Genomic DNA, 12,612 nt, shown 5'->3' with positions numbered 1-12,612 from the left:
GTTATATTAAGCTCAAATTTAAAAAAAATATATATGACATGATCTTTTCTCACCTTTTTATTTATATTGTAGCCTACCATTATTTATAGCACTACTGAATAATATCAATCAGTAACATTTACTAATTCAAAGCAAGACAAATGACACACAAGATAAGCTCATCAATCATACCATTATAAACACAATCTGATGAGCAGAAGTTGAGCGCGCCGTCGATGCGCGTGGGTTGTGGGCGGAGCTTCAATCGAGGTTCCGCCTTCACGCTCTCACGGCTGTTTATTCTCTCCATATTATCTAGAGAGAGCGAGTGTTTTGTGAACTGAAATAACCGAGTTAACTGAAACAGGAGAGGGGATTTCTAATCTCAGTGGATCATGACATATGTCCGTCTACAATGTTGAGGGCAGCGGGTCGTTGTGGCTGTGCGCAACGAGACAGGTGTGTTACCTGTGGCTGTGAATGCTGGAAAGGGGGCAGGCTTGTTGTTTTCACTACCCTGTGCTTTCTTCCGGCTCGGATCACCAACATGCCGATGAAGTGAAACGCTTTGGTTTGACTTGACACTGTTCGGCGAGTCGAGCGCGTTTTGACGGTGTCGCGGACCAAAGCCGGCGACTTTAAATCCACAGATTGATCGGAACAGTTCGTGACGATTCATGGGCAAAGACACGCGCACCACCACTCCCTGATCATTGACAAAAGCCGCTCTCAATTGAACTCCTAATAGCGTTCGTTAGACTGACGCATTACCGAACCGGGCTGCAGGCAATATGTGCGAGACGGTGATGGCCGTGTCTGATCTGGACACGGATCTTCATCCACCGGAGAACGGCTTCGTCACACCTGAAACGAATAAATCACCCGGTTTACTCTCGCATATCGACGGCGGCGTTTTGCCCCGTCTGGGAGGATTTGGGAGATTTCAGAAAGAGCTGATCGTTTTGACGTGGATCCCGGCCCTATTTATCGGCTTCAGTCAATTTTCCGACTATTTTCTCCTGGCTCATCCGAACAACACGTGCCTGGCATTGCACGAGAATAAAACCAACCAGTCGACCGGTTTTGGATATAACGTTAGCGGCGTGAATAATGGGAACAACGGCACATCGCATTGCATCTGCATGCAGTCGGGATATGAATTGAAAGCTGGACTCGAGCACAATGTTGTCACCAAGGTGAGTGTGTATGTGTGTGTGTGTGCGCGCGTGAGTGTGTTAAAGCCCTCTGAACGCGAACAAAAAACGAGCAACATTGTATCATCTGCCCATCCGTTCCAATTGGCGAATGTCCAGGGAGAAGCTGCAGGCACGCAGTTGTATGCAAGTTCATTGATGCGAGGCTGCGTGCACTAATTTACAGGCATGCATGGCTTTAATGCACAGTAGTAGGTTATGAATCACAAAATTCCCTTACATGCCGTTTGGTAAGATGAGTTTAAAGCATTTTAAAGGCCTGCGTTACAGCGGCGTATTTTGCAAAAGCGCAGCACAGGCAAAGAATAGCATTGCTGACTTGGATGAATATGAGTCATCTGCATCAAATCACGGGGGGGATGTCACCGGGTTCTCCTCATGCCGACCGGATGACACAACCACTCACTGGACTAGTGCTAAAGCCAGCAGTGTTCTCCCCTTTTGCCTTCATTGGCCTATCAATGTATTGTGCAATAGTGAATGTGGGTCAGCTCTATGGATTACCCAGTAACACCGAGCAGGATACAGAGATAATCTCAAAAAGTGCCTGTGGTGGCTTTTTATTATCACATTAGTGTCACATTATGTCCTTTAAATATAATCTGCTGACTGTAATGTTAATCACTTGTGATTGGACGCTTACATATGTTGTTTCATATGGAAGTGATACTGCAACGTTCCAGCCGATTACATCCATTTTAGTTTGTAAAGGTTAATGCTAGCATACAGTACTGTGTATCACTACCTAACTTGATTAGATCAGACCTATATGTGATGATCAAAAGAGGGACTTTATTGACAATGCACAGATGAGTCGTGGTATAGAAATTGATATCACATTGCTTTAATAGAGTGATGTTGTTGTAGTCCAAATATTGAAGTGCTTTCTCATTTATGATCTGCCCATCAAAAAGATACTGCACACTTGTCTGAGTTTAATGCGTTGTGCATTAGATGCAAAATATCAAGTGGAAGTCATTTTTAAATAGACACACAAATATATATATACAGTATATATGACCTGCACCTCATGTGAACTTAAGGGAAACCTAACACCTACTAAAAATCAATATCACCAGTTAAACTTACTAACAATGTATATTATAACCATCCACTTGTATTTTTATGTTAATATTTATTCAATAACATTTCTAGTTTAGATGTGGATTTAGTATTTAATAACTTCATGGGGTCACTTTTTGTTTTTAGGACTTCTAGGGATTGTGTGAAAGGTTGAACATATGTGCAAATGATAAAACCCTACACACTGAACTACACTGCATGGGCTTTTTTGCAATGAACCTTACATATCTTAAATATCATGTTGTCTTATTGCTTCAGAGGTGTTGTTGTATGGTACAGATTCAGCAAATAAATCAGACAGTAAGCAGTGTACATACAGTGGAAGTGAATCAGCAAAATGCACAGAGGCGTCAGTTTCTATATGACTTTGCTACTTTGTCTTAAAGGAAATCTTTAATGAACATCAGCATGCGTTTTAGCCAAAATGTTAGGGTTTTAATCCATTTAAGTGGTTTCTGGGCAAGGTTTTTAAAAAAAATACTTGTTAACATTGATGGATTTTGCATATTGGGAGCTATAGTTTATTTAACATAAGCAAAATATGTTAAGATAGATGTGCTGTTTTTGGACATGTTCATGTAAATTCTGCCTCTCTTTGGAATAAACCCGGTGCTAAACTGCAAGCTCAGATTTTCCCCCCTCCCTTTCTGTGTTAGTGCACTGCTATTCAGGGAATATTTGACATTTTGTCTGAGTCAGTTAGGGGATAATCAGATTTTCTCCCATTTAAAAAGTGTCTCTGTCAACCAAACCGCTTTCGTCGGAAAATGCATTAAAAATGCTATTGTGGGATTGTTTCCAAGTGTCTGTGCTGCAGATATTAAGACAATTCATTAGATAATTTTCCCGACTTCTCAACCCTCATTTTTCATATTTACTCCGAACAAGCCGTATATGCATGCATGAAAACTGGCCACGCCCCTTCAAAATATCACTGTTAGACTTTTTATTGTATATTTCACAAGTTCGCATTAACATGTAATCAACGTGTTGCCAGTGAGTTACTGTAACTGCCCCATTACAGTACCATAACTGTACGTGATTTTACAGTATGATGCCTTTACCGTAGTTCCAATTTACAGTATAATAACCTTATTGTAACCTAGTTTTAAAAAATATATTGCCTTGAAGGGAAATCAAACCCGGGTCGCCCGTGTCGATTCTAAATAAATTATTTACACTGCTGAAAAACAATTCACATTTTGAAATTTGCTTCACTGCTAAAAGCATATCAAATAAAATGTATTTCATTTCATAGATATATTTTATTTTTCCATTTTATGTGATTTTATAACACAGTTTTATTTAACGACGGTAGCACAACTGCTGTTGTTTTACAGCAGTCTACCGCAAATTAAAAACATACAGTAAATCACTGTAAATGTAATGTTAATACCCATAATGCAATGCATATTACAGTAATGAACTGGAAAAGAACATGATGGTATTTTACTGCGCATTTTGTGGTAAGAAACTTTAGAAATTACTGTAAGTCTAACAGTGATTGTTTGATCACCAAATGTACTATGAATGCCGTGCTCTTTACCATTCATTTCAAACGTATGGACAAGATAATCTATAGCTGTTATTATTAGTGATGTTTGCTAATGGATGCATTACTCCTACGTGCTCCTCTATGCTCTTAGTGATTTAACAGATTATTTGAATAAGTAACCACCTAGAAAACATCCAGGGCAGACTTCAGCACACTAGTCACCACCGATTGAAAGTAAATTATACCTTAAGTTATGCAGCTTATTTAGTAGGGTTTATGTTACTTTTGTAAATGATCAGTTCTACACATTATGGTCTTACTCTTATATCACTGAGAAATTGTGATGGTCTCCCTTGTCTTGGGCTTTAAGCAAGTGTCTTTTAACACCCACAACAGCCTAACAACTCATGTTTCACAATGGTGTTTGATTTTTGCTGAACAATTCTTCATTTTGCCCAAGATTCATCGTGGTTTTAGTTTAGTATTTTTAAAAGGTTACACTTGTTTATTATTTTGATGTTTCATGATCTTTAGTTTTGACTAGCTTTGTTTGTGATACCTGTATGCAAGAGTTTGTTTATCGAGGTTACAGCTTCTTTATGGCAACTGTTTGCTAAGGATTATGGGAATGATGGAGATTTATGGGATGTTTTGTCAAGGGGGAAGTTGGAGATGTTTCCTCTGATTCCTAGCCTACATTGAACATCCGACTGTCTTTAAACAGGAAATCTGATGTTTAACAGAATGGAACTTGATGAAACAGATAGCGGAGAACCGGGGCGAAAGTAACGCGGGACGAAAGTTACAAAGCTATTTTCTTGGAGCCCTGACTACATTTGCATTCCAATCTATGACAGCATCTTTAGCACGGCAACCCGTGACAGAGCTGGCAAATATTGTAATATTTTGTCATTGTTTTGTGCGTGTAGGTCCAGAAAGCTGTTTTTCAACAAGTAAATTCCTAAAGTGATATTTTTTCTTATAACGCATTGTGTTTCTGGTTTTATGTGTTACAGTACTGATTAATCTACAGGTTATTTAGTGCTCTAACACATCCTGAAGTTTGCCTTAGTTTTTCAAAATAACATTTAATCTGGTATAAATGTGAGGAGTTCCTGATGGGATGAAAGTAACACTTGTTACTTCTGTCCAGCTGCTAATACTGTTGCATTACCTGCGAAAGTTATGCTAACCCCATTTACTTTAGAGTAAAGTTTCATAATCTTGGGACAATTTCAGGGACAAAAGTATGGGGTTTTATTTTTTAGGTGAATGTCTGTTTCTTACATTTTTATGAGTGGCACACTATCTCTGTAATGAGATGCACCCCTTATGTTTTGGCAAAGACACTATATGAAAATGTAAGAATACGGTTGGTTTAAAGGATAAGTTCGGTATTTTACACTTAAAGCCTTGTTTTCAGATTGTTTAAGATGAAATGGAACGGTTTTGACTGAAATTTGGACATATGATGCTGGCTGGAGAATTTTCGGTTTCTGTTTTATCACCCAATACCTCTACAATGGCTGCATAGGTGCACTGTCTGGAACAATCTTTCCTAAAATGCATTAAACTTTTGTTTACAAAGACGTGAAACTCAGCGAGTGGTCAGGGGTGTTCACTGGTATGCTCACACAAAAATAGCTGCAAAAGATGCTTTCCAACAGGTGTTTTATCATTCATTGTAAACTTGTGGACCTATTTTTCCAAATGCCTCACAGCCGTACATTCTTCCGTTGAGAGCTTGAATAATAGACACTCCAGCCCAGTTGGTGGCGCTAATCCGCCTTTGCAAATTGCAAGAATACAAACAAGGTTCCCAGCGCGGAGTAATACCGTACCTCACAGCACATCTAATACAAGTCAATGGAGTTGACAAAAACTACGATAAAACCTGTTGGAATGTGTCTTTTGCAGCGATTTTTGTATGAGCATGTCAGTGAACACCCCTGACCACTCGGTGAGTTTCACGTCTTTGTAAACGAAAGTTTAATGCATTTTAGGAAGGATTGTTACAGTGCACCTATGCAGCCATTGTAGAGGTGGGGGGTAATACAACAAACACCCGAAAATTCTCGGGCCAGCATCATATGTCCAAATTTCAGTCAAAATTGTTCTATTTCATCGTAAACAATCTGAAAACAGGGCTTTAAGTGTAAAATACCGAACTTGTCCTTTAATGTGTTGTATTTTAGGTTTATTGGTTTTTTGTATGTTGTTTTATGTGACAACAAATAGTTTTAAAAATATCAGCCTACTCCCATTCATGTCTTCTGTTACTGACAGCTGCCTTGATGCCTTACAAGTATAGCTGATAAGTGCAGTGATTTCCCTAAAGGGACTTTCGTACTTCACAACTCTCTGCACCGAGAGAAATCTCAAACAATAGGCTTTATGCCCAGCTGCACTACGTCCTGAACTTCAGCCAGCTCCTTGTTACCTGTCTGCCATTATTGGGCAAACTGATTAATCCAGGTGTGTCTGATTATTGTTGTTGTGACTACTGAGGTAAGGCACACCTGGATTAATCAGTTTGTCCAATAATGGCAGACAGGAAACGAGGAGCTGGCTGAAGTTCAGGAAGTAGTGCAGCTGGGCATAAAGCCTATTGACTGCTTTTACTGAAATGTGGGACTTCCTTTGCAAGAGCAGACATATTAAGCATTGCACTTCTCCCACTTAATAGTAATAATATAAATATACTCTCTGTAAAACCTTAATGTTGGGATGCATCTAACTAATGGATATCATGATCAGAATAAAGTGCTGCCGGGATGATGCATTTTTGTTGGCCAACCCGTAAGTTAGCGAGAAACTGGTTCCCTTGCCAAAAAGACCATTAATTTGACCCATTATAGACTTTTGGATTATTATTACAAAATATAAGCTCTGTGTTTAACAAGTTAATGACTTACACATCTTATCCAACAAAATAATCTTCACAAATGAACACAAAGTGTTTGAATTTGTAAGTCTAAATGCTTTTACTAGGCTAGCAATGAAAAGCTAACCACAGGCTACAAGCAAACTACACCACAGTCTCTCGACCTTAGTGTCATCATGAGAACTTACATTAACGAGCGGAGCTTTTCACCCAAAGTTGAGTATTTTTTAATTCTTGGCGCTCATCGCCGAGTGCCGGTTTTTAGCGCGGAATAAACCGCTAGCTGCTGGCTTTTTTGAAAAATGTTGACGTTCTATTGGAAACAATTGAAAACATGCGGCAGCTGTAAAAGCTTTGGTGTGCACGCCCCCTAAGTTTGTGTAATTGTAGAGTTGCAGTCGGGACTATTTTCGGGCACTGCGTAATATCATTGCGCCTCCTTCAGCCATGTTACGGTAGCAAAGTCCTTGATTATTACGCCAGAATGAGAGTATAGTTCCTAGACATATCAGCTATCGCAACTTTTAATTTTCCGTCTGTCATAGTACACGATGTAACTACAGAAGAGTCAAGTTTTAAATGAAACTCATTTTTAAGCATGATGCTAATGGTCTAATCAGATTCAATGAATTATGCTAAGCTATGCTAAAAGTGGTCCCGCCAGACCCGGAGATCTGCTGAATGGATTCCAAAACGGTAAAAATCAAACGTTTAACCCTATTTAAAAAAAGAAAGTGGAGTGTTCCTTTAAAGTTCCCAACATTGTCTGTAGTCCCATGATGTACCAATTTTTTAACAACCGACACAAAAGCTTTAAAAGAAATGAATGAGGGAATTACTGGCATGTTTATGTTTTAATTTAAAATGTGAAAATATATTGAGCTTATGTTAACCCAAGTTCTTATTTAAGGCAAAACCTAATAAAAACATTGACTTCAGGACTATGGAAACATAAGTGTGAAAATCCTAACTAGCATCCAGGTTTTGCGTACACAAAATAAATCATCCCTGCGGCACTATCAAGGCAAAGTCCCAGACAGTAAGAGGTCAGAGAAAATTAGGAATGCTGTATAGTTGCATCAAAACAGTGACCCATGTCAAATATTATTGAATATGTAAAGTCCTGACACTTGTTGGGTGAATTGGAAAAGTCTCTGGACATGAGGTTGACGTTTTTGAAATGCATAGCTTGAGAAGTAATGTAGACAAGAGAAAAAACTGTCCATCTAAGTAAAGAAAAAGCTAAATAAAACTCTGAATATAAGTGAGGTATATTTTCAGTAAAACATTTTCTCTTTGACATTATGGGAAGTCATTCAGTTTATTAGGACAAGACATAACTGGAAGTCTGTTACTGAAAAAAGTGTTTTGGGAAATCACTTAAAATCCAGTCCGGGAACTCCAGGATACAGCATCTGCATATAATTTTACATAATCTCTATGGAGTCCAGGCACATGAAAATAAATTTTATTGTCATCTACTTGGATACAAAAGAGTTTATTTAATGGATGTTCAGCAGTAATAAATGATTTTGAAATCCTAGTTTATTTTTTATGCTAGACTGTGCATCGACTTTTCAAGCGTACAGTATGTTCTGTCTGACTCTATTGAATGTCTCTCGGATGAGGAAAATGATAAATGGCTGTTTAGCTGTGTTATCTCTAGGCCCTGTTGAGAAGGAAGTCTGGCTCACATTTATAAAAGATAGTTTAAAAGAAATGCGATGATCCCACCGAATGACAAAAAGTCACCAGAAAATACACCCATGTTCTTATTCTGGTGTCCTCGGGTAGCCTCTGAAACTCATTTTCTACCAGGAAAGCCCTTTAGATTTGAGGACTTTTCTAATTGCACTTGAAATCCTGTGGGCCCTGGATTTTAATTTGTTAAGATAATGTAAAATGAATAGGGGAATATCATCACTGCGCTCTAAAAAAGGACATGTTAATCTTTAACACAAAATGAGATGTGTCTAGTTTAGGTCGACACATAAATAATATTGACTCATGTTGTTATGAGCTACTTCAGCGTAGGATGATAAAAAGTGTTGGGCAATCTGATCTACCTGAAGCTCAGCAACACAGTTTAGGACATCGTGTTACTTTACTGAATCACAACACTGTACATCTGAACTCTGTGTATGTAGTCTAACATCATTCAGGCCATCCACAATGCAAATATTACCAATTGACTGAAATCAAAATGTTTATTGAATTGAATGACAGGTATTTAATTTTCTAGGCCAAATACATTGGCAGAATTTTGTTGCCAGATCATTGTTGTTTCCTATTGGATTAGCAGCTGTTTGATTGAATTATAGTTCAAGAGTGGATTAGATAAGTCATTTTAGATGTTCTGAAGGGGACTTTCATAAAAGGTCCTTGCTTAGGCATTGTTTAAACATTACAGTAAATGCAGATACATGTACGCATATCTGGACATGTACTGGACATCTGCTATCGTCAAAAATCCATGCTGGTAGTTTTTCAGAGTTGTGTCCATTGCTTCGTGTCATTATAAAAATTATTTTGCTGACTAGATGCTGCATTAGCAGAGAAACAACAGCAGGAACCTAAGTTTGACGTCAAGGCTGACAGGACGCTAATATTGGTACTACGTCAAACAGTTACACAAAAACATATGCAGATAAATCCAACCCAAATGTTTAACGTCATGATTATTACCTTCAATTTGCATTCATTTATATCCAGCTGGTTACTTTTATCCATGATTTAGTCGGCTAAGCTGCATATAAGTTATGAAAGTGAACAATATGTGGCTGTTGGCTACATTAAAGGGACATTCCACTTTTTTTGAAAATGTGCTCATTTTCCATTTTCCCCTAGAGTTAAACACTTGATTTTTACAGTTTGAAATCCATTCAGCTGATCTCCGGGTCTTGCGCTAGCACTTTTAGCATAGCTTAGCATAATCCATTGAATCTGATTAGACCATTAGCATCAGTGACTTTGCTCATGTAACATGGCTGCAGCAGGTGTAGTGATATTACGCACTGCCTGAAAATAGTCCCCTTGGTTACTTTCAATGGCAGGGGACTATTTTCGGGCACTGCGTAATATCATTACGTCTGCTGCAGCCATGTTACATTAGCAAAGTCATTATTATGCCAGAATGAGAGTATAGTTCCTAACCATATCTGCCTAGAAAATCGCAATCTTTTAATTTTCTGTCAGTCTTAGGCTATGTCCACACGAAGCCGGTGCATTCCCTATCCGATCATTTTTTTCCTTGCTCTAAAAAAATTATCCGTAAACACGAAACCACTGAAACCGACTGAAAGCGGTGTAGTATATATGCCGGACCAGTATGGGGCGCTGTACTTCTGCCACAGATATACACTATACACGGAGAAGAAGACTTTGAGCATGCGCATAACCAACGTATGGTGTTGTCCATTATCGCTTGTTGGTCACCACAATTGCATAGAAACAATAGATTTTGCTGTAATGAAGCTAGTAGGCTTTAGTAGCTTCTGTAGCACGAACACAATCACGTAGTCCGCCGTTATTGTTGTTGCTGTTATGTGTGACGCTTCTGACACGTGATGTGATGACGTTTTCGCTTCACAAAATATACGGATTGGCTGGACAGACGAAACCGCAAGGGTGTCGGTTTCAGATTTATCCACTTTAGGACCCGGTTTCAAAAAATAGCGGATTCAGTCTCCCAAAACACCGGATCCGTGTGGATGAAACGCCAATACGATAACAAATTTATACGTATGCAGTGATACGCGTCTCCGTGTGGACAGCCCCTTAGTTAGGGCTGGGTATTGTTAGGAATTTTGCAATTCGATTTCGATTCTTGAGGCTTCGATTCAATTCGATATTGATTCTCTTGCTTCGATATCGATTCAATAATAAGTACATAAAAAAGCAATTAAGTACCTGAGTATATTTTTAAATAATGTGTGTAGTATTACTAATGTTTGATTACGTTGATGGTGCAGGCTTGAAAGAAGTGCTGCTGTTTGCCATCTTTGATCTATCTGTTTTGATAAAGCACGTCTTGTACAACGCTGAACGCTCTCACTAAACAGAGTGTTTCCCACAGCGCCGCCACTGGCCGGGGGGGCTGAATCGATTCATAGGATTTGATTAATCGATATTGAATTGAGAAACAAATAATTGCAATGCATTGATGAATCGATATTTTTACCCAGCCCTAGTCTTAGTACACGATGTAACTACAGGAGACTCAAGTTTTAAATAGGAAAAATATTAAAACTCTTTAGTTATTTTTTTAGCGTGATGCTAATGGTCTAATCAGATTCAATGAATTGTGCTAAGCTATGCTAAAAGCGCTAGCGCCAGACCCGGAGATCAGTTGAATGGATTCTAAAACGATAAGAATCAAATGTTTAACTCTAGGGGAGCTGGAAAATGAGCACACGAGTGTCCCTTTAACATATCCAACAAATAAAAATCTTTTTTTCAGTTAATTTTTATCTTTTTTATTATTACTGCAATACACTGCAATACGTTAATATAATTAATACGGTATATATTTATTTAAACATTTATTTCATTTAGCACATTTTCATGGTTCAGTACTGTTCAAGTTCCTTTTTATTTATAAAGCGCTTTAAAGAAGGTGTGAACCTACCAAAGTTCTGTACAGGGTAAACATACAAAAAGTAAACAACATAAAACAATTTTGTAGGCCATGGTCACACATGAGGTATCATATGTTACTTATAAGCCAATGTATACATGTGTACAATAATTGGCATGGGGGAAGCAATTGTCTTGCCTATTCCTCCATTTATTTCTCTGCATCTTTTCTGTAGTCAGTCACATAACTTGCCTGTTTCAGTGTGCAAAAGGAAACCATTGCACATTGTTGCGCAAATTTGCCTTTGAGTCATTATAGATTCTTTAAAGCAGGTTTATGGACAATTATAAGCACACAGTGCAGATAAAAGCCAGTGTTGTGCTCTGACAGGTGCGGAAAGGATGTTTCATTGTGTCTATAGTACATGTGTGCAGTCCATAACCTCCCTCGAACAGAGACCGTAACGGTTACAGATTTAGCTTCAAGTATATTCACTCATTTGAGTCTGGCTGGTTTGCGATCATATGTTCATGTGTTTTAGCTGATGTTGGGCTCGCAAGATATACCGTAATAATGCAAATGTGCACATCGCAGTATGCAAGGGTCAACAGTAACTGAATGACTTGCGTATAGTCAATGAAATCCAATTTTTAATTTAATTTGATTTTACAAACTTTAAGCATTTTCATATTGCATATCGTATATCATTAATATTTATTTATATATTTATATTTATATATTTATTGTTTTCTTAAAATAACTTTGATAACAGAAGTTAATGTGTAGGCTTAACAAATGCAATCAAGACGTTTTTTAAATAGTGTATTTACTTTTTTCTTCTTGCGGTATTTAATCTTTTCTTATGATCAAAATAAGGAGTGTAATCTGATACACAGAGAACATTTTTAAGAGAGTCACGAACGTGGAAATGTGAGCTTTATTATTTTTTTGCACAAGCACACATGCGCTTCAGACATGCCGAGTTTTGTGCTCCCTCCCACACACGTTGTATTTACCCAGCTGTTTGCCAGGTCAATTCCCTGTTCCTCTATCAGTTGGCGTGAGTTGATCTCTTGGTAAGAAACACACGATGTTTATTCATAGATTTCCATTTAGGAAAATTCATTACAGGAGTAACATATGACCTTAAAGGAATATCAGTTTAAACTTTTGTAAACGCTTTTACATATCGCCGAAATGTAATTTCTTTAAAAACCGTACATTTTGCCAGATGCTTTTATCCAAATCGAATATGCGAGTATTTAACATGTTACTAAGTTTTACATATTCAATACATATACAATGTATGTACACACAATGTGGTATGCAAATATGCAAAATCAATAATAAAATTGCACTTTAACACTGAAAACTGTGCTGA

The 12,612-nt window shown here is 38.0% G+C and overlaps 1 protein-coding gene across 2 annotated transcripts in view; it reads left to right on the top strand.

Moving 5' to 3' along the window:
• Positions 1-259: 259 nt before the first annotated feature.
• The window catches only part of slc22a23 (solute carrier family 22 member 23), a 79,263-nt gene continuing 66,910 nt past the window's right edge, over positions 260-12,612 (top strand). Inside the window, exon 1 of one of the 2 annotated variants that reach the window (XM_055201466.2) lies at positions 260-438. In XM_055201466.2, the coding sequence (XP_055057441.2) occupies positions 382-438 (57 nt within the window). In that variant the 5' untranslated portion in view covers positions 260-381. Of the gene's footprint in view, positions 1,176-12,612 lie in introns of both variants that reach the window. The other variant, XM_055201453.2, reaches the window with a different exon arrangement.

Source organism: Misgurnus anguillicaudatus, chromosome 2 (assembly GCF_027580225.2).
Source record: "Misgurnus anguillicaudatus chromosome 2, ASM2758022v2, whole genome shotgun sequence".
NCBI lineage: Eukaryota > Metazoa > Chordata > Actinopteri > Cypriniformes > Cobitidae > Misgurnus > Misgurnus anguillicaudatus.
The sequence above is the reverse complement of the archived record's forward strand: the minus strand, read 5'-3'. Positions and strand labels throughout refer to the sequence as shown.